General features: G+C 34.1%; 1 protein-coding gene across 1 annotated transcript in view; it reads left to right on the top strand.

Annotated features, from left to right (window-relative positions):
* Positions 1-23,158, top strand: part of LOC106620232 (uncharacterized) — a 100,227-nt gene that overhangs the window by 50,624 nt on the left and 26,445 nt on the right. The window contains exons 10-14 of the mRNA XM_036372201.2: positions 4,585-4,734; positions 8,300-8,421; positions 11,636-11,728; positions 12,679-12,825; positions 13,320-13,478. Of these exons, the coding sequence (XP_036228094.2) occupies positions 4,585-4,734; positions 8,300-8,421; positions 11,636-11,728; positions 12,679-12,825; positions 13,320-13,478 (671 nt within the window). The remainder of the gene's footprint in view (positions 1-4,584; positions 4,735-8,299; positions 8,422-11,635; positions 11,729-12,678; positions 12,826-13,319; positions 13,479-23,158) is intronic.

Here is a 23,158-nt window from a genome sequence, read left to right as displayed (position 1 = left end):
CAAATGATTCTGTGGCGATTATGAAGAAATATAGTAAAAAATTGCGATTTATTATTAAATTTTTAAAACTGTTACCTATGTATATATAAGTATATATATATGTATATTAGGGTGGAGCGATAAAAAAAAAAAAATTTTTGGCTTAGCCTGGGGGTAAAATCTGTAGATTATAAAAAAAAAAAATTTTTGGACAAAAAAAATTTTTTTTTTAACATCTAGAGGCGGCACTCAGTTTTAAAGTAAATTTTCAAGTTAAAATTTTTATTTCGTAAAAAAATTTTGATAAGTGTTCTAGAAGCTGTGGAGACTTAAAAAAATGTTTGTGGTCATTATTGGAGTTTAAAAAAAAGTCTTAAACGACAACATGCTTTCCTTAAGCGTTAAAATAAATTTTAGTCAAAAACCGTCACATTCGGTAATTTTTATATAAATATAAAGAGCTTAAATCAAAAATATATTTTTCTTGTCCAAAAAAAATTGTTACTCGAAATTTACTTTAAAACTGAGTGCGCCGTCTCTAGATGTAAAAAAAATTTTTTTTTGTCCAAAAAATTTCTTTTTTAAATATAATCTACAGATTTTACCCCCAGGCTAAGCAAAAATATAAAAAAAAAATTTCGCTCCGCCCTAATGTAGATATCTTTGATGGCTTTTTTGAAATGTATATTTGAACAAGTAAGAAACGACTATTATGCGAGTGTAGTCGAACATTTCATACTCTTGCAACATGCAAGGATCAGAGCCGGGGAAATACCTTCAGGTGTTGGCAAAACTTTATATTAAGAAATGTAGCGAAAATGTTCATCTTCATTGTTTGACGAAATGCTGAATGGATTACAATCAAATTTGATATTATATTAACTTATTTTAAAGGTCATAGATTCACTTAGTTTTATTACTATATTCTACTTTCCGTCTGTGATAATTATACTAAAATCATTGGCGGCAGAGAAATGAAAGGGATGATTAATTAATTTTTGACATTGCTAAGGTATACATTAGAACTAAATTTCAAGCAATTTTATAAATATATAAATATAAACATATACTTGTAGATGAAGTAAAGTTACCTGAACGTTTCTAAATCATGAATATCAGTTATAAGGGCTAAGGGAAGTGTTGACCTGCTTTTTCCCATTTTTGGTACAAGTTATATTGCGATTCTTTGGACGTTAGGTGATATACTTTGAGGGCACTATTTTTGCAAGGTTTTATTCTGATAACTTTATTGATGTTTGATTTGTATACAGTAAAGTGAAAGAATCCGAAATAATGTAAAAGTTTCCTATGTAGGAATTAGGCGTGGATATCATCTACGTCGCCCATTTCTGCAGTGTCTCATAGGATATTTGGGTAACCTTACACGCTAAATTTGGTGGAAATCGGTAAAGTAGTTTCTGAGATATAGGATTTTCTCTAAAGGTTGTCTGTGCCACGCTCCTCGAATTTTTACACCTTAGGATCTGGCTCTCTCTACCATCCTTCTTGTGAAATTTAATTTTTGTTGTATTAATTGTAGTAGTTTTAGTAGCTTTCAACATAACCGTTATATGGAAGTGGGCGTGGTTATTATCCGATTTTACCCATTTTCAGAGTTTGAAGAGGTGATAAAATCACTTATCCTCAGCAAGTAAGGTTGATATATTTTAAGCGGTTTGCAAGACATGTACATTTATCCATTTAGGGGCGGAGCCATTCCTACTTTAAAAATTTTTTAGCCAACAAGTGTCTCTGATTACTGCGATCTCCAATAACAAATTACAGTTTAATGGACTGGTAATGGTCCGATTTCCCCCATTTGCAATATCAGCCTCCCTTGGGTGCCAATGAATATGTGTACCAAGTTTCATCTGGAAATCTCAATTTTTACTTAAGTTATCGCTTTCATGGACAGACGGACAGACAGTCACTAACTTTTTCACTCGTCTCGTCATCCTGATCATTCATTTATATATATAACTTGATATCTAGCTTGAATATTTTTAGATGAGGCAAAACTACTTGTATTATACACTGTAGCAACATGTTGCAAGATTATGAAAAAAGAAATAACAGTATACGTTTAGATACTAATTCGAAAAAATACTACCTTTTTTTTGTAACACCAAGAAGAAAACGTCGGATACCCTATAAAATATATACATAAATGATCAGCATAACGAGCTGAGTCGATTTAGCCATTCCCGTCTGACTGTCTATCTGTATATACGCGAGCTAACCCCTTAGGTTTTGAGATATCGTTATGGAATTTTATACTCGTATTTTTCTTTCTAAGATCGGAATCAAGTTTTTGTAGGGAAGTGTTTGTATTTGTTAAGTGTATTATAGCTTCGGTGCAACCAAAGTTATCGTTTTTTCTTGTTTTTGTTTTTTTTATTTGAGACCGTTCTCAATGTTAGTATCGAATTATTCAATAATTTGTAAAGGGTTCTCGGGCGCTCAGGAACTAGAGCGTAAAACTGCAAATTCGTTTTTCTCAAAACTATGTCATTCGAACTGGTGACCACTGCAACTTGAAAATCACTCGGTAGATTTCAATGAAATGTATACAGTTTTTTTTAAACATGAAAAGCTAATGTATGATCGAGGGATTTTTTTTTATGCAATTTCGATTTTTTATAAACAAATAATTGTTGTGTTTTCCCGAAAATCTGGAATAGATTTACCCAAGACCGCCATTTTTTTAATTTAACAAAAAAAAAAAAAACAAGTTCGATAAGGCGCTAGATTATCTGTTAACAAAACTAATTTCTTTGTCCGGTTGATTTTAGATGATTCTCAAAGGTTTAAGATGGTCACCGCACGGAGCTTCGGTTGGAACTGTATCAACACAAACCGCCAATACTTTTGAAATTATTTGCTATGTTTTTATTTTTATAAAATAAAATAATTTACTGGCAAAAAAATTATTTAAAATTGTAGTTTTTTATGTCTCTGACTAACTCTATAAAGTGTGTTTGACTTGTCACTTCTCACTCATTATGCTTGAGCTCTATTCTTTCGTCGAAAAGAAAGGATACCTCAATGAAAGGGGTATAATTACCAGCTTTTCTCTCTCTGATATATTATGCGAGTCTTATTCATTTCGACCAACTGTTTGTTCGATTCACAGCTTTTCAATGTCTGACGAATTGAATACAGCTTTAGTATACTTATGAAGTTTTTATATTCTTCATCGTCAGAAACTGAATTACGTCTGATATTGTGTCAAAAGTGGTATAGGTAGCTTAGGCCCACACTATTAAAATATTCTTCTGCTTCGGCTGCATTCACCATTGGTCTTGAAAGAGGAATCTAATAGACGAAATTATTATTGACCATTAAAATTGTATACACAATCGTAGATATTGTTTGAATGTATACAATATATATTAGACTATATAATATACGCAAAAGAGTAATTCCACTTAAGAACTACCGGAATATTACATACACTGGGTAACGCGATTGAGTATCCCTCTTAAATTTTTTGCCCATATTTAACCTTCAGCTGTCGATGATTATTTTTTGAATTCAGTTCTCATACTTCTGATTTATATCTGGTGTGACTCAGAAAACCTAAACATCTTCGAGAAAACGTAAATCAGTGTACAAATTGCCTAAATTGTGGATAAAGAGATGATTATTTTTTGAATTCAGTTCTCATACTTCTGATTTATATCTGGTGTGACTCAGAAAACCTAATCATCTTCGAGAAAACGTAAATCAGTGTACAAATTGCCTAAATTGTGGATAAAGAGATGTGTGTTATTGATTGAAATGTTGCGACTCCAATCATTGGTCCTTAAGTATACTCATCCTTAAAGACATTTAAAATGACTATGAAAATACAGAAGATACGATTCTTTTCATAAAACGCACTTGAAGTGTATGGAGTAGCCCACACACATTAAGACACCAATATAAAAACTAAAGCAGTGAATCTTCTAGTACTCATACAAGTAAGCTACAAGAGAAAATAATAAGTGAAGGGGAGACATACAATTTGTTGGCGGCAAGAACAGATGTACAACAATGGAAACTGACAGGAAATTACAATAAGCACGGTAAAATCTGTTAAACGAGGACTACGTGGAGCAGAAATGTATACACTCAAAGATGCTCCGTGCACTTGTAAAGAATGCTGCAAGCACTTACATGCATAAGACTAACTTAATAGGTCTCTGGTTGTGGATACAAAAAACGGGCGTAGACACATCCACAGAGACTAAACTCACGTGTAAGAGCGACAAATACACCGCCACAAGCTTTCACTTGCGATTGCAATTGCTTGTGGCATGCCACATGCATGGTTTCCATTCACAAGGCAATTGTGTTTGCTTCTCTTTGCCACAAACATGTGTCTGTATACACACATACTTACAAATGTGTACACAGTAGCACTCTACAAGCTATTCTTAAATGCTTCGCCACACTCGAGCTGTGTGTGCCTAGTTGCAATAATAGCTGCATATATACACTTAATAAAACGTGATAAATTGTTCCTTGTTGCCACACATTTCCACATGCTTTCACCCATTTATTCATTTACTTTATAACAATTTTCTCTTTTCCACTTCTTGGTCACAACTCAACGTGCAACAGTTGTTCTGCAGCCTCTTGGCATTATTCCTCTCTAATCTGACGGGCATCTACACACATTGGCCGAAGGAGAAGGCGCAACGAAAGGCGTTCATCGAGACGCGGCAATGCATTGAGGCGCGTTTGCGTACGCAGCGCGAGAATCAGCAACAGGTGAGTAGTCGCAATTCTTATTCACTCAAAAAGGTCTCACATCTTAAAAACGGTGAGAGTGTTATATTTGTTTGCCACTTGTCAACATGCAAACAGTAGGAGTGATAGTGCTTGCGGGGAGCTTCTGAAAGTGGCTCGTAGAAATTTTTTAACTAAATAACTCTCAAATTTTATAAAAATTAGTTATGAATCCAGTGCAACAAAATAAAAAAAAATTGTATTTAACTTACAAAAAAAAAAAGTATTTGCAGAATTTATTGTACTTTTATAATCGCTGATGCATTTTGTAAAATTTTGGATTGATCAACGTGGTCGATCTCTGGGAAGACCTCCGAAAAAAGGTGTCTGGCGGTGAAAATATGTTTCTGCTTAAAATTATCTTAAACCCAAAAACCACAAAACGAAAAATTGTGATAACAATAAATGAATATAGGTAATGATCGAAAGACTATTCAAATGTTTGATTTCCAAAAAAAAGTCGTTATTTCAGAAAAAAATGTACACTTCAGAGTGGCTTAAAAATTATTATCAAAAATCTTATATCTTCGATCATTACCTGCCAAATATATTTCAGAAGGTCGTGTTCAAGTCGGTCGGAGAAATTTTCACCGAACAGCGTTTTGAAAAAACGCGTTTCAAGTTTTGGTTGCCGATTACATTAGTTAAAAAAGTTCATACAATTATGCTGTTATTTCCAAAAATATTTGTCAGATCAATTTCAAATTTTGCGAGAATATTTAAAAAATTTTATATATCCAATATATATGTAAAACCAAAAATCAATTTTTCGAAATTCACAAGTTGATATAACCTCTTAAACCATTCGACTATGACGCCAAGCAATTCGAAAAGTATATTTAAGTTAGATCAGTCTTCATTTGAAACATAATATACTTAATAGTTTTTCTCTAAGCATTTTACATAGATATTACCAGTCTTCGTTTGAAAAAGTAATGGAATCTTACGACAATTGAGAAAAATATTTCCGTTTCAATTGTTAGATTTCCTATGAAAAAAGAACGTAAGAACCTTGAAAACCAATACTGGGTATAACCGAATATATTTAACCGCACAATGGTTTGCCTTTTTTGTAAATAAAGCTACACTATTAGAGAAATTTGAGTGTTGACCTAACAAATTATTTTTTCTTTCCGATTCCTCTAAACTGGCCAACAGCTAGTAAATTAAATCCACATTTCTCTGCAAGGCCTTCATTAGGAGTAATTTTCCTCATTCGCTCTGAGCTCTTGCGTTCCATTCACGTCGATTGCAATTTTTTGCTCTTTCGTTCGGCATTGTTTGTTGTCAGTGGTGCCGGTTGGTAAACTCACCAGCCACACATTGTTTTAGTGCATTGCTCCCTGGGCGAGCAGGTACGAATGCACATCGCTAGCGCGTGGGTGATTATACGAGCATCTGTGCGTGTGGGCGTGAAAATGTGGGAATTTTCAACGCACACGCATATGTGCGTTTGCTTTTGTTTTTGCTCAAAAGCTTAGCTTTCTATTCTTCTTTTGTGCATTCTGCCTCAGGGCGTGCGGGCGGGTTCCGCACAGTTGACACCTCGCAGTGCACAAATCTGCGGTTTTCCACTACACATCATTCACCGGCAGCTTAACACATGTTTGCAGCTATTCATGCCACCATTTTGGCTTTTATGTCACATTGCATATACACAGCTAACCAAATTATCGGTGAGGATTTGCAGAGGATATGCAAGGGATGCGTAAAGAGGATATACAAGAGATGTGCATTCAGAGGAAGTGAAGTCAAGGAGTTTTCTAGAGCTTACGAGTAATAAATATTCATTTAGTGAGCTTTTAATGCTCGCTTCAAAATATAATTTGAATAGTCACATTATATTGATAAATATAAAAATTTTAAACAAGGAGACATACGTTTACATCCTAAAAAAGGTCATGTTGCCGTGGGCTGAGGAAAATTTGCCTGTTATATGGAAATTCCAACAAGATAACGATTCCATGCACACGGTGCACCAGTGGTGCGCTGTCAAAGTCTTATTACGTCAATGCTCAATCGATGTGAAGCAGTATTAAAGCAAAAGGGTTATGCAACAAAATACTAACTGAAAGTAACCAAATTTATATAGTACTATTATTTTTTGCTAATAAAATTTTTTCGTTTCTAATTAGTTGTCGCACTCAAATCGTTGATTCCACATATTTTGGTATAAAACTTTGTAATATAAACGAATTTTAAATAAAATTTTTGCTATTAGAGTTTATGTTTATCATATGTTTTAATAAAATGAGTGAAAAAACTATAAATATATGTGATTTATTGGATTTTCAAATTCTGTTGCTCGTAGTCCTCTGTCGGTGGTTGGTCAGCTTCTTCGAAAGCAAAAATAATGTAGAGTGCCAAAGAGGAACAACAACAATAAGTTTTTGAACATATTTGGTATATTAAGTATAGGAAAAGAGTTATAGTCATGTGTTTGTTTTTGGAGTCAATTTTTACCAAATAGTTTTTTACAGTTTAGCAAGTTGATAAGCCTTAAAAACCCGGTTATATTGCCTAACTCTGTTCTGCTTCTAAAGAGGGAGCAATGTCATAGTATATACGGCTTTTTGTACTTTGTTATTTCTAGTATGTTTGATCAAAAATCGTCCCCTGTAGCTTCATTCCGTTTTATTAAGAAGAATATGCTGTTTTTTTTTATTTTTTGCGAATTTTTAAGTCAAGACTTGCACCACTCCCAGAATAAGTTGATGACACTTACATATTTTGACTCATATTTATACACCTCAGTGTTCAAAGTTTTATGTGTGTATGTATGTGAGCGATTTTTGCTTGACCTTCACTTCGCCTTGACTTTTCAAATTTGAAGGCGCTGCAAGTACCTGATATGCCATATTTTGTTTCACATGTAACCCGAAAGCCCATTTTTATAATACTACAACGAAACCAGTAGTCACAGTTCAACGAAACAAAAGTGCAGTAGCGGCTGGTTCGCCGATGGTGTTGCAATTTGGTTTCAACCAACAATGAGAAGGTAGCGCAAAAGAATATACAAAGTAACTTGCATAGCGTATACGAGTATATGATATATGAAGAAATGTTTGTACATGTGTGGGTTTTGTGGGTATGGGATCGCGTAAGCTGAGCAGTTTTGCCTGAAGCCAAGTGTACCAAAAGACGCAAAAGTCGCCAAGTTGCCGCGAAAGCACATAAGTACATAAGTAAAAAAGTTCAGAAAGCAAATAAAACTTTAAAAAGTCGCTGCAACAAAAAGTAAAACAAGTTATAAAAAGAGTTTCACCATTCTTTTGCTGGTGAATTTTTCTTCGTCAATATATTGTTCTTTTCGTAATATGTAAGCATCTGTTTGCATTCACAAAGAAAAACAACGCTTTTCTTTACTCTTTCAATATTTAATAAACGTTACTTGTTACATTTCTGTCATGATTCATGAAACATGCATTTCTGTACAAAAATTATTTTTTTGATTTGATTTTCCCCTCTTCAACCTCCATTGAATTTATTTTGGTTTCAAAGGCTGTTTAATTTCATGAGTTTGTTTTTTGTTTTTGCATTGCCGCAGGAACGTCTGCTGCTGTCGGTGTTGCCGCGTCACGTTGCCATGGAAATGAAGGACGACATTGCAGGGCAGCCACGTGATACGCAGTTTCACAAAATCTATATACAACGACACGAGAATGTCAGGTGAGTCGATGGTGTAACAACAAAAAATTATATATAGTAAATTTTTGGTCAAATTATCTTCTTTTATATGATCCAGAACAGATTCATACAAACCAAAATATGAACAGTTGCAAAAGAATCTGTATTTTTTGTTGTTTCTCGCTCGAGAAGATGATTGATTATAGTTTTTTACATGAAAGAGAAAAGCCGAGTTGATTTGAAACTTTGTGAGACAGTTATCCTGAGGTCCCAGTAAATGTCCTTTTCCAGCTTAAAAAATTTGATAATAATTTCATCAACTTCGTGATAGTCCTAAGACAGTCCTTGAATAGAGAAATTGTAGCAAATCTATAGTGCCATTACATACTCGTACACACTCCCTCTGAGGTATCTGTACCGTAACACGCTTTTACCAATTTGGTGGCGTGAACAACAATTTTCTTACAATTTCCTATTGCCACGCAACACTCTCCGACTTCAACAACAAAAGTGTTATGAGTTAAGCTGTATATGACCCATGGCACACACATTTCGCCTATTTACCAGCGCCATGTGGGAAGGGCGCCAAGTGGGGAGCCTAAAAAAGCGCAAAATAAAACGCGTCAAGGTGATTACTATGTGAATTGCTCTTTTCCTGTTTTCGGAATTGCCACTTTGGAAGAAAACTGAATATGCGCGAGGGGAGAACACAAATAAGTTCGTAGATAGGTAATTTCAACGACGCCCTTTCGACGCCATAGGCAACTCAAGAGAATGAGCATTCATGAATATTTGTGGATAAGTGGGTGTCAGCAACAAAAATCTCGTGAGAGATGTAGTCGCAAAAGAAGTGCCTGAGATAAATTTACGTCTGCGAATCTTGTACGTTAAAATGCGGATCATATATGTATACCTATTAAGCTGTTCAATATTTCAGTTTCGAAATATTTATTAGTTATGAGTGGCCCATCCACTAATTACATTACTAATTAAAAGAAAGCTCATTGCATGTGTGTAGGAAAGAAGGGAAGTTTGGAGGGAAATGTCGACATTTAAACCAATACGTATAATTCAAAGCTGGGTATCTCAGTGAGCTCAGTGATTTAAGGATTACAAAATCTAAAGTCCAAATACTTTTCTTAGCGAAAGGCTGGACGATCCATAAATTAAAGAGACTTTGTTTGCTCGATGATTTTTATATTATGATAAAAGCCTTCAAATGGGTGGGAATCTGAGTTAACAAATATTTATTTGCCTTAGCACGTGTTATATTAACAAAACTTGATTCCAAAAACTATAACTAGAAGAATACCTATATTTAGAAAGGCTTGTGTGGCACAGTTGTCCTGTTGCCCAGTGTGTGCATGAATACACAAATACAGAGTATATTACACATACATTATTATATTGCCAATAACTTTAGGTTATATTTAGCATGTTCGCTGATTTGTTTAGTCATTTGTAATTATAGTTGGCGCCACAGTATATACAGACAGTCGTGCTGGCTCCAGGCCCACTCATGTCCTTTCAGGTGATTTGCTACTTATTTCAATTTCCAAGCCAAACCCTTGATTTTTCCAAGCAATTAAGTATTGATTATACGTACTCCAAGAGTTGTTGTATGGCAGAACACAAGAAGTGTGTATGTAGCTGTGTATGCAAAGTAGGAAACAATGGAAAAATTATTCTTTCCCCAACATGTAGAAATCAAAATTGTTAAAAATTTGATTTGAGTTTAGCGTAGCATATTTTTAAATTATTTTAACGCGGATAAGTATATACAAATATAATTTTTCATATACCTATGACTTCGGAAATGATAATTTGGTTAAAATTTGTGTCTAAATCATTCTCTTACCGCTTGAGAAGTTCGAAAAAGTAATAGACAACGCAGTTAGACTTAGGTCTACTTTGGCCTTGTATTCAGAAAATAGGCGAAACGAATTTTAAAGGACTAAATTAAGTAAAAATACCTGAAAGATAAAATATAAGCTTTTTTATAATTATTAATTTTTTACCATATACTAGGTGTGTTCAAAGAAAAAGGTGAATTTTGAATTTTTTTTGAAAACCACTTATTTATTCATCAATATCTATTTTCCCCCTTAAATGTAGTCCCCCTCGAATATAATACACTTATGCCAATGCCTTTTCCAATTCCCGAAGCACTTCGCTTTTCGGTATTGCTCTTTCTTCGATTCTGACATGATCTCATCAATTGTGGAAAAACACTTTCCTTTCGTTGCTTTATTCAGTTTTGGGAATAGGAAAAAAACGCAGGACCAATTACGACCCCGATCGTTGTTGACGTCATTCAACAACTCCTAAGCGATACTAACACGACATTGCTTTTTATCAAAATATAGCAATTTCGAATTAAACTTTGCTGCCACACGTTTCATGTCCAAAACATTCGAGAAAATTGAATGGCTTGAGCCGATTGATATGCCAACATCCTCTGCATCTTCCCAAATAGTGATTCGATGATTTTCAAGAACAGTTTTTTCACTGTTTCAACATCTTCTCGGCCTTCTGTACCACTTATAAACACTTTTTTTTAAAACAAAGTGGACTCACCGAATCCACAGTCAACATTTCTATTGCGTTGGAGCACTTTATTCCATTTCTAACGCAAAGTTTAATACATATTCTTTAATCCATTTCTTTCAAAAGTCAAAAATCAAAGAGCACACAAAAACGTGCTTAATCTTGCTATTGTCCGAAACAATATACTAATCGAAATTGGCTTCTCATACAAGTACATGATAAACATATGTGTCCGATTATAACAATAATAAAATATCAATAATCGAATGTATACAGCCCGCGAAAAATCAAAATTCGTCTTTTCCTTTGAACACACCTCGTATACTTCCAAGCTAAGATGGTGCATCCTGCTTAAGAACTCTTATAGTACCCCGAATTTCAAGTATCGGTCGAGGGTTTCTGCACGACGTTTCAGAAGTTGCACAAACAAAACTATTTGTACTGATGAACTTCATCGTAAAAATTACGGAGTGGTTCAGATAGAAAACAATAGAGTGAGGGAAAATTACTCCCGGTGGTATCACAATGGGCCTCCTATAGGTCAAGGTACGTCGTCAGACAGCCACTACCTACCTACCTAACCCCGGACTGTATAACTGTATAAAGATTTTCCACTGTTTTGATTATTGATATTAGACTATCATAGACCATTATTCTGCTAAAATATACATAATAATTATTTAGATTTTTTCTTTCTCTTACGCAATAGCATTCTCTTTGCGGATATTTGTGGTTTCACCAGTCTCTCTGATCAATGCACCGCTGAGGAGTTGGTCCGATTGCTCAACGAATTATTTGCCAGGTAAAATTATATACTGTTATTTTCAATAAAAGGGTTTGGAAATACATTTATATAAGGAATAACATATATAAGGAATTGATTTAGTTTTTTTTTTATTCGGGAATACAGCCAAACGCGAAGAATTAGCAAATGCAGCTTGGCAAAGGAAGAGGAGATAGATCAAAAAATGTGAATAAATATACAGTTAATTAATTGTAGACCAGTTTTTTTCGATCTCCGCTTTTTTATAATCACTATAAAATTGTTGACAACTTACTCTGCATCTACCTCAAAATAGTTCTCAGAATCCTACTTGGCCTCATCCTCAATAGAAATGATAATATTTATTGTAAATATTTTGTTAGTTCCATCTTTAAATGTTTACCAGCGTATACACACACATTTTTAATGGCAGGTGTGTGTTGAAGCACTCATGAGCCCTAAATACACAAAACGATTTATCTTGATCAACAAAGCAAAATAATTAATTGTTATACCGTAATAACACGCGATAACAAATAATTAAACATAATTTGCTTTTAAATTGTTTCAGGTGTACGCACAAATAATAAGTCACATATGTCGCTCACACATAAGGTAAAAATCCATTTGTGTGAGTTAAGCTGTCTAATCGCCACCTTCGGCATTGCAAAATGATTAATAATTCGACGTGTGTCGAGACGATGCACAAGTCATTTGAAAAGTTGTCAAAAGGCAACAATAGAGGCCAAAATGTTCAGTACACTCATAAATAAGTGCATAAGGATGGTTCTTATATAATATGAATGAGAAAATTTCTGCAGCAAAAATATACAAATTAAAAATCAAAGCTTTCATGTTACCTTAAAAATCATAGTGAATCTTCACTTTGTATATTAAAATGTATATGTGTATATTATAATTTTGGATATCTCTACTACCCGATTATTTATCAGTATAACCGTTTTTTTTTAAATTTCCCAATCATGTAGATTTGATCGATTGGCCGCTGAGCATCATTGTCTGCGCATTAAACTTTTGGGCGATTGTTATTATTGTGTCTCTGGACTACCGGAGCCGCGACCGGATCACGCACACTGTGCCGTAGAAATGGGCTTGGATATGATTGATGCAATAGCGTAAGTGCAAAGCGGCTTATAAATATAATTTGCTTATATCAACATCTTCCAAGAAAATAAGAAAGAAACAGAAAGTCGTGCATGTGATTAGGGAGAATTTTATAAGAATGATTGAAATTGTAACATACAATTAGGCGTTTGAGCACGTTTTGACACTTGAATATGGTACACCAGTGCCATAAAGGTTCCATCGACATGCAAGCTTTACTGTGAATATTTTTTAGTATTTTTATCAAATAAGAAATTTAGAAATATTAAAGCAAATTTAATGAACAAAATATTATATATTTTATAATTATGTAGACTGCTTTTGTTTTACCAAAAAAAAAGGAACGATTTTTATTCACCTTTTTTTTGTCAAAAAATATAAAATTTTGTCTCAATTTCTCGAATTTTCATATTTTCGCCCTAAGCTCTTCCTTTTTGTGTCGAAATTAAAGTTTTTGTATACATTTTTTCTGACCGACATTGCTTTTATTTACTCAAAACCGTAGGCTTGTTCGCGAAGTGATGGCTGTCAATGTAAATATGCGTGTCGGCATCCACACCGGACGTGTACATTGTGGTGTACTTGGTTTGGTCAAGTGGCAATTTGATGTGTGGTCGAATGATGTGACACTGGCCAACCACATGGAAAGCGGCGGCATACCGGGGTAAGTGTTTAACGCCAGAAATTTGCACAAAATAAACAACATAACTGTGTATATATAAACATAGCACATGTACATATACTTACAAAAACATATATACCCATGTATGCAACTGAAGTTCGGTGGCACTTTGATTAGTAAGTGCAAACAAATTTAATATAATATTGAAAGTGAACGCTAAATTTTGACATCAATCTCAATCATTTAATTTATAAAAAGTAGTTTTTCAATTCATATAAAATTACCGTTTTATTTTGTATGCTTAAGAGAATTTTGCGAAATGCACGGATCACGCATGTACAACAGTCCATCTTGTGTGACTGACAGCGAACACAATAACCAAAATAAACTGGCGCAAAAATACCTCGCCTCGCAGTTTAGTGCAAAGTAGAGCACACTTTTCCGTGGAGTGACGCATTGGCGTAGACGAGGTGGCAGGTGCACGCGCTGTAATTCAGCAATTTCATGCTAATTTCATACTAATTTCGCACCTAATTTTCCCACTCACTCATTTGGATGGAGAAGACAACAAGTACTTACATAAGTTTTTTTTTATAACTGTCTGATTTAAAAATATAAAATGCTATAGCATAACTATATAATGAGAATTCCAAATAATGGGGATTACGCCATTATGTCACCAAATTCACACCAAAAGGTCGCAACATTTTTTGCAGTGCACTGAATTTTTATTAATTAAATAATGATATGTTATGGCATTTTCGGACAAAATGATGGATATTGCAAAGCTTCTAAGGACTTCAATTTTCAAAATTATCATTCCAACTATAACTGGCGTATACAATTTTTGGTTCCTAATTTCGACGAGAGATTATCAACTATATATCTGAGAGCAGCGCACCTTTCTCTCCATCAAGTTGAGAATATGTTTGCTTTTTGACAAGATCGCATTCAGAAACTCTATAATAGTGTTTCTTTGACTTTTTGTAGATTCGAAGATACCCACGAAAGTTCAATTAGCACCAGTCGATTTCTGTCAGCTGTACTATGAAAAATAGATAGATAATTGTAACACCTATCTCAACTTATTGTTGTACGAAAATGTTGCTTACTTCAGATGGACAGATTAATGGGTGATCTAGTTCGATTACTCGCAAAGCACAGTAAATTTTCAAAGAAAAACTGCTTTTCAGATTAGAGGTCAGTGGAGTTTAAAAATTTGTTTAAGATTGTACGTGAAGTTTTACTTTGATAGAAAATGGATGTGGAGTTTTGTTATATTAGATATATGTAGGGAAAAATTTATCATTACTTTGAAGAGTTTTCATAATTTGTTATCTTTTTTCTGGCGATATGAAATTACAACCAAGGTTGAAGATACCTAAGGCAAAATTGTTGAAGATTTCGTGATAGCAGCAAGATATCTTCAGGCTAAAATAGTGCAGCTAAATTTAACTGTTGCCCACCCGTAGACTACCTTCCCTCTCTCCAGTGTAGTTTTACATAAATCTATATTGTATATATTTATATATACCTATATATATGTATAATATAATCGCTCAATAATACAAAGAATATATTTTGGTGATTTTCTTCCGTAATCTCCTGCAATCGACCAGTAACAACTCTGTATGTTAAGTCACCAATGGTAGAATTAAATTATTCCACTGAATCTACAAAACAAAATGTAGCTCGCGTGATTTCACAAACGCTTCAATATCCACACAGGTGGGTGGTTGTGTGAAATGCAGCGTTTTTTAATACGCGTTATGAGCATAAAAAGCTCGCTCGTACATAATAATTTTTTATTAACACAGGTTGCTTTGTAACGCTCGTCAAATGGTTGTAAATGTGTGGAGTTGTGAAATAAAATCATTGTCATGCAACAGCCGTGTGACTATATTACGATGCGGGTGCTGTCACGTGGCCGATAAACAAAAAAATGTTCGGTTGACGGATGAAAATCGATTAAATTTCTTTCTTATTAAATTGAAAAAATAAAGCCGTTTCAATTTCACTTTTTGCTCACAAAGAAAATCGCTTACAGCTCATTGGTCAGCTCGTGCTAGTGGCGGCGATTACATGCTACGTAAATGCGATTTTTTAATCGTGAATTAAGTGGCATAATGTCAGCATGATGCGCGTGTCTTCTTGCCATGGACACGAGGTGGAAATGTATATGCAAATATATTTCTTTTGTTTACAGATAAATACTCTTGACTGTATTATTCATTCGCTGAGCTTTATTTGATTAACGTATTGGATTAATTGCGCTTTTGTTTGCCAAAACCGCTTTAAGGTTGCAACGAAGTCGGCTTTAATTTTCATTTCCAATGAATTTTAAAACAAATGAATTTTAAATTCCATCAAGATCCGTATTCTCATGGTACATAATTTTATATATCCTTGTATTTAATCTACATGTGCTGTAAAAAATGCTCACATGGATCACATGGATCTTTTGCTGCCGCATTTCAAATATTTGCCATAATGGAATGTGCCTGTGAATATATGTATGAATTTCAGCTAATTTACTATAAAGTACTCAATTTCATGTTTTATTAAGCGTGAAACTGAAATAAGGCCAACGTATTGGCCAAATGGATTGTGTGGTACGTGCCGAAGCGAGATGAGTTTACGATTGCGTGTGTGAGTGCATGTAACGGGGTCATGCGTGTATATGAGTTCAATCACGTGCATAAGTGTGCTTTTGTTGATTTACAATGTGCTGTCGAGCAACTCAACCGCAACAGGCGTTTACAACGGTAACGATAACAAGATAAAACCGACAGACATATGTTCATAAATACTGAAATTAGTACTGGTTAACGCTGCAACAACAACAAAAGGCCACAAATACACTAAAAAATGGCATTGTAAACACTTGGCAACAACAAAGAAAATTTAATCCTGATTATGGTTGGTTATTTTAGGCTCAGCCAACAAGCGAGTATGTTGCCTTTTTAATCTTTTTCCAATTTGTTAAGTCCTTGGCTTATCGCTTCACTGTTGAAATAACAAAATCATGCCGAAATTGAAAGGTACCATCAGCTTTGCTTAAGAAATAATAAAAACCGAAATCCACTAAAATGAAATCAGCAAAGTGACCTTTTCATTACCTCAAAGAGAAAGCTGAATTATTTTGTAGTATTTGAACTAAGTTTGGCGGCCGTGACTGGGTATTAGACGAGAAGTGCAAAGAAAAAGTTTTTGGCACACACTCTTCGAAAAATTATTTCACTTATGTTTTAAACTTTTCAACTTTGAGTACGACTTTCGAATTATCATAGACAAAATATGCGTGGGGTCTTCAAACGTGAATTATATAACATTTAATAATTGAAAATTGTAAAAGTTTAAAAAACGCTTTTCAAGAATTGCATGTGGGAGAACTTAAGGAAAAGTGTACAGATAAAATTACTTATTGGCAGGAGTTGGTATTATGATATATTGATATACTTGTAGAACAAAGAATTTAATATGGGTAATTAAGGTAAACTAAATTATAATTTATTTGGTATTTTAAGTAACTTACCTTACTCTGCCGTAGACGTTCCAAGAGAGTAATACTGGCAAGTCATGCCTTCATTACGGAATTCTTTAACTCGTTCATGTTACACATAATTGCTGACAGAGTCAAAAGCTAACTTCTAGCTAAGAGGTTAAAAGAATAAACAAGGTATACAAAATCCGCGTTATGGAAGTCTTTAACTAGAATAGCTAGCTGTAGGCATTATGGTATATCAATCGCAATCTCTGGCTGCATTGTAAAAAGTATAAACTCAAGATGTTCATTTAATGGATTGATCTCATAACTTGAAGGGTTATACCCATTAGAAAGTAAAAAAAAACCGTTTTTCGCGTGTTTTTGTTCGGTAGGAATTTTATATAAATAAATAAAAATAATGTACATTTACATAATTTAATGTACTTTAGTATTTGGTGATTGCAAATACATACGAACATATGTCCGAAACTGTTTGTCGGATCAAATTCAAATTTTCGCAGAATATTTTCAAATATAATATATTCAATTTCGATATATTATATATGCAAACAAATAATTGAGTTTTCGAAATTCACAAGCAGATATAACCCCTTAAATGAAGAGTCCAATATTTGGTAGTCTCATTTTGCATTATGCAAGGTCTATAGACCTGAAAAAAATATCAACGCCAGTGAGAATGTAAAGTTCAAAGCGAGAACTCGAGAAAGAATGCGTCGAGGCTTGAATGTAAAAGCAAAGAATATTGAAAGCCATAGCGTTATAACAAAATTCAAAGAACTATTTTACAAAAAAAAAATTAATTCATTACTAAAATCAATAAGATTTAATAATTCGTTTTTAATAAAACTAAAATAAACGGTAAAGTGGGCTTTTCCCTTATTAAATTTATGTTTTCCGGTCGTTGACCTGTCTTTCTAATGTTCACACAAATAAAGACGACTACAATACGGTTATCAATATTTCTACAACAAAACATTTCAGAGTGTCTATCTTTGTTGTGTGAGTGTGTAATCGTTGACTATCTCCCATCGAATGGAGGCTTGCGTGTGCCAATATCGATTTTTAGTTTGGAAAATTCAAGCATACTTTAAAATAATTAGAACAGTTATACCACAATCACATACTTGCTGACTTTATAGCATGTCTGTGTGAAGAAATCTAAGCAATCACTTAAACTAGTTTGATTTCACTTTCATTAGCTTAATTTAATTTTAAACTAGCATAGTTTTGCAAACTGAACACGACACGCACACTTCGGTAGCTTAAAATTCAAACAGATCAAAAACACAGGCACACCAACCAGCCCTTCAGCGAACTCTGTTTGATTCGTTGGCGTTGTCGGCACGAAATCAATTTCTTGCCTTGTTGGGCGCTCGAGTGCTTTAATGGCCATTAAAGTATAAAAGACGAGATATAACACAATTTAACGACGCCGCTTAACAAAAGCAATAGCAGCAAAGCGAGCTCAGCAACCACATGGTCACGCTGTTATGTGAAAAGTTGAAGAACTCTCGAAGTTGTTTATGCTTCCGCTTGGGTTTGCGCGTTTTCACTCAACGTTCTCGCCGGTTGCGCTGTCCCTCGTTCGTTCACACTCCATGTTCAACAATGCCTCCATGATTTTTAGTACGACCATGTAATGGAACTGGTGCAACTGCGATTAAATTCTTCTTTAAGTTCGTTTTCTGCTGTTCTTTGTGTGTGTGTGCGTGGGTTCGATTGTGGCGTAAACCGTTATTGCAGATAACAGTGACTTTAAGTTCGCTGACATACAGTGACACTAAGAGCTTATATGTAGCATACACCTGCTTTTGCTTTCTCCGTCGCTTAGAATGAAAAAGTTCGAGTAAAAATTTATGGTAGAGATAGCTATTTCAATTCGATTGGACTTTACAACTACTTTCGGGTGCTTCACCTTCTTCTTTTGCATAGTTTGAAATTAATTTTGCGTTTTTATCTCGTGGCCTCAAAACGTTTTAGTGGAAAGTTTGCGACTTATGAAAAAATTAGCTGTGCCACAATTGACGAGCTTGCGCATTTAAAGTCCGATAATTTATTCGTTAAGCAATTTTTCAAACAAGTTAATAATTCTTAAAGAAAAATAATATTTTACTTTGCGATCAAATCTGTCCTGTTGACTTCAAGCACGCAGTAGCTTGTCATTCGCTTTAACTATTTGTGTGAGTAAAATTATATGTACGACTTTTTTGTACATCTGTATGTAAATTGTATGTTTGCATGTAAAATCCGTATCCACTAGCAGTAAGAATATATAAATTACTAAATGTATTAAGATAGAAACATATGTATGTCAAGCTCGTAGATGCCTCACAGCCAGCGATTGTACTTTTGCGGTTATTGCTTTGTCACTTCTGTTTATTTATGTGCTTAGCTGCATAGCAATCCCGTTATATTAACATTGGCTAACTGAGAAGATGGCGCAGTTATTGAGCTGACCATACTATCGTATTTTTATTCCCTGAAATCTGTGGTTTATTGCATTTGGTCATTTCTCTCTGTCTCTGCTGTGGTTTCATTGACGACTATATAAATTTTAAATTTATGTGCAGATAGTAAACTTTGGCTTGTTTCTAATATAATATATATTTTAAATCATAAAAGAGTATAAAGTATCCCTTGCCTGTTCACTGGCATCAGCACTTTGGAACCGATATGCGAATTTTCAAAAAAGTGGATGCTGCTGATCTCGAGGAGTCTACTTAAAAGTGCTGTTACATAGTCAGTGGAGAACAGATGAATAGAGCCGGTTTCTCATAAAGTCGTAAAATTGTGTATCCAAAAATATAATAATAATAATAATAAACCCAACGATTACCCTCCTCCCGCCCAACCGACGCGAGGGGCGCAATCCGCATACGTGCGGAATTAGCCGAGTCAGAAAAGGCAAGAGAGTTTTTTAAGTGTTGAGATCTAAAACTGCTCAGCTACAGAAACAAAAATTTCAACAGCTAAGATCTAAAGTTACAATATAATAAATTGTTACATTTTCATTTATTAAGAGAAAACAATAAAGTCTTTTTAATTTTGAAAAGTGAGTCAGATAAGTCAAATGTGCTGGAATGAGAATTAAAATCATGACATATACGGCGGAATGGCTCGTTTAGTTCAAAATTTGATCTACAGGATTTTAGCAGTAAAGGTCTAAACTGCCTCGAAAGGCGAACCGGGATATTAAATTTAATTTCAGACAGGAGAAAAGAACTGCAAACAGTTCCATTCAAAAGTTTCACTAAGAATATTATGCCAAGCATTTCCCTACGACTAGAAAGTGTAGGTAGATTAATAAGTTTTAAACGACTTGTGTATGGAGGTAGACTTACCCTAGCATCCCATCGGAAATGCGCTAAGGCGAAAAGTAAAAATTGTTTTTGAACCGACTCTAACTTGTCAGAATGGATTTGGTAGCTAGGGTTCCATACCACAGAGCCATATTCCAATATAGGTCTAACCAAAGTTGTATAAAGTGTTTTAGTAATATACGGATTTCTAAATTCTTTAGACCAACGTTTAACAAAACTGAGGACAGCTTTTGCTTTCAAGACCATGGTATCAATATGAAGACTGAAATTAAGCTTAGGGTCCATATTAACTCCCAAATCAACATAGTTTAAAACTTGCTCTAGAATATGGTGTTTTATTACGTAAGAAGAGGGGTGCACAGATCTACGGGAAAAGCACATCGTCTTACATTTATTGAGATTCAATGGCAAATCATTTCTATCACACCATGCAACCAAATTGTTTAAGTCTGTTTGCAACAGACACCTTTCCTCAGTTGAAGTGTATGATTTAAAAAGCTTTACATCGTCAGCGTATAATAAAATTTTTGAGAATTTTATTACTGAAGAGATATCGTTAATAAACAACAAGAACAGAATCGGGCCAAGATGACTACCTTGCGGAACACCAGAAGAAACATTAATTGTATCTGAAGGTGTATCCTCAAATATCACTCGTTGTGTTCTATTATAAAGATAGGAAGATACCCATTGAAGGAATCTTGGCTGAAAGCCCAGAAGATCAAGTTTATGTATGAGAATCGAGATATTTACTTTATCGAAAGCTTTGCTAAAGTCTGTGTATATAACATCCGTATGCTTATGTTCCCTAAAACCCAATGATACATGGTTTACAAATTCAAGTAAGTTTGATATAGTCGAGTTCCCTTTACGAAATCCATGCTGAGATGGGGAAATTAACGGAGAAATCGAAAAGGTTATATGGTCAGTGATGATAGCTTCAAAAAGTTTAGGTATAACTGATAGTTTTGCGATACCTCTATAGTTTTCAATGTTCGATCTAAATCCACTTTTATGCAAAGGGATTATAAATGACTGTTTCCATATTGAAGGAAATATACCGTGTTTAAGAGAGGAATTAAATATCCTTGTCAAAGGCAAGTAAATATATTTGGCACTATTTTTTAGGAAGCATGAGGGTATCATGTCTGGGCCATAACTAAAAGATGGTTTTAACTTATTTAAATTAAAAAGGACGTCTTCTTCTGAAATAACTGGGGCGTTAATTAAAGTATTCGAACACAGCACTTGCTGATAAGAAAAAGTTTTGGAAGAATTATTACAGTAGTTTGACTTGAAAAATTCTGCAAACATATTGGATATAATATCATTGTCACTTGAAATGATAGATTTGTATTTCATTGCGGACGGAAATTTGGAAATCCTGCGTTTGGAGTTGACGAAATCATAAAACGATTTTGGATTACTTACAATATTTTTTTTAACTTTATTTAAGTAATTATTATAACATTTTTTGTTTAGGTCAAAATATTGTCGACGCAATAGCGAATATTTAGAATAGTCGACAAGTGAACCGGTTTTTTTAAAATGTTTAAAGGCTCGAGTTTTTCTGTTTTTCAATTTATATAACTCTTTCGAAAACCACGGACTTATACTTTTGTTTTTGTTAACAATAACTATTGGAACATACTTTTCAAATAATTTCATAATAATATTATTAAAATGAGAGACACTCTGAATAACGGAACACTTTGCAGAGGTATCAACGTATACTAAATCTAAGCATTTACCAAATTTATTCGGAATCAAATTAATTTGGTTCAGACCCAACTCGGACATTTTTTCGAAAAACTCATTAAAACATGACCGATTGCAAATCGGCACGATATAGTCATCGAATGGTTTCCACAAAGCACACGGTAAATTGAAATCACCTAATACAATTATTGAATCTGCATTATTTGCCATCGAGGTAGCACTATTTATTAAAGAAGCATGCTGCATGTATACAGATAAGTCGGAATGGGGTGGTATATAAGATAGGGTTAAATAAATAAAGCAACTATTAACGTATACTCTAACACATTTAAATTCAAATGAGTCGGTCCCTGGAACAAGAATATTTTCAGATGGGATAGAGGAATGCACGGCAAATAGAACACCTCCACCGATTCTGTTCAGTCGATCACATCTAAAAATTTGAAATTCGCTGTTTAAAATCTCATTATCAAAAATGTGAGGTTTTAACCAAGTTTCTGTAAATCCAATTATATGGAAATTAAAATTGGAACTGTTCAAATACAAGTCAGTTAATTTTGTATTAAGACCTCTAACATTTTGATAATAAATGCTTAGCGAATTTCTACCAATCAGTTTTTTATATCGGTGGTTGCTTTTGGTAATTTAACACTGTTTTCCTCAGTTTGACTTCTAAGTTTAGGTTTAAATTCGCGTACAAAAGTCCCAGGTGGCCAGAATGAACTATCTAAGATCTTTTTGAATGTTTCAAGAGATACGTCTATTTTAAACGATGATATACTTCTATCATAATTGAAGTTAAATTTACGTATATTGATATCATCGATTTTTAAACGTGACGAAATGTAAGATTTAATGTCCTCCACCAAGGTATCTTTGGCAAGTCTCGAAATAAATATAGACTTTTTAGGTGGAATAACTATCAAGTTATTAACTGATGCTACTAAGTTAATAGGGGGAGCCTCTGGAATTGTGAGACACTTATTACTATTAGATAGAGCTTTTGGGGAATTGAGCTCTTTGGAAGTTGACGGCTTATCACCTTGAGGGCAAGGAGAAGAGAGATTTATTAGGTCATTGGGAGGAGACGTTCTTTTCTGAACAGAAGAACTAAGTGTTACTTCATCGGAAGGACGTTTACGCTTAGGAGCAGGTTTAGAGGATTCGCGTGAATC

The sequence above is a fragment of the Bactrocera oleae genome, chromosome 6 (genome assembly GCF_042242935.1).
Source record: "Bactrocera oleae isolate idBacOlea1 chromosome 6, idBacOlea1, whole genome shotgun sequence".
Classification (NCBI taxonomy): domain Eukaryota; kingdom Metazoa; phylum Arthropoda; class Insecta; order Diptera; family Tephritidae; genus Bactrocera; species Bactrocera oleae.
The sequence above is the reverse complement of the archived record's forward strand: the minus strand, read 5'-3'. Positions and strand labels throughout refer to the sequence as shown.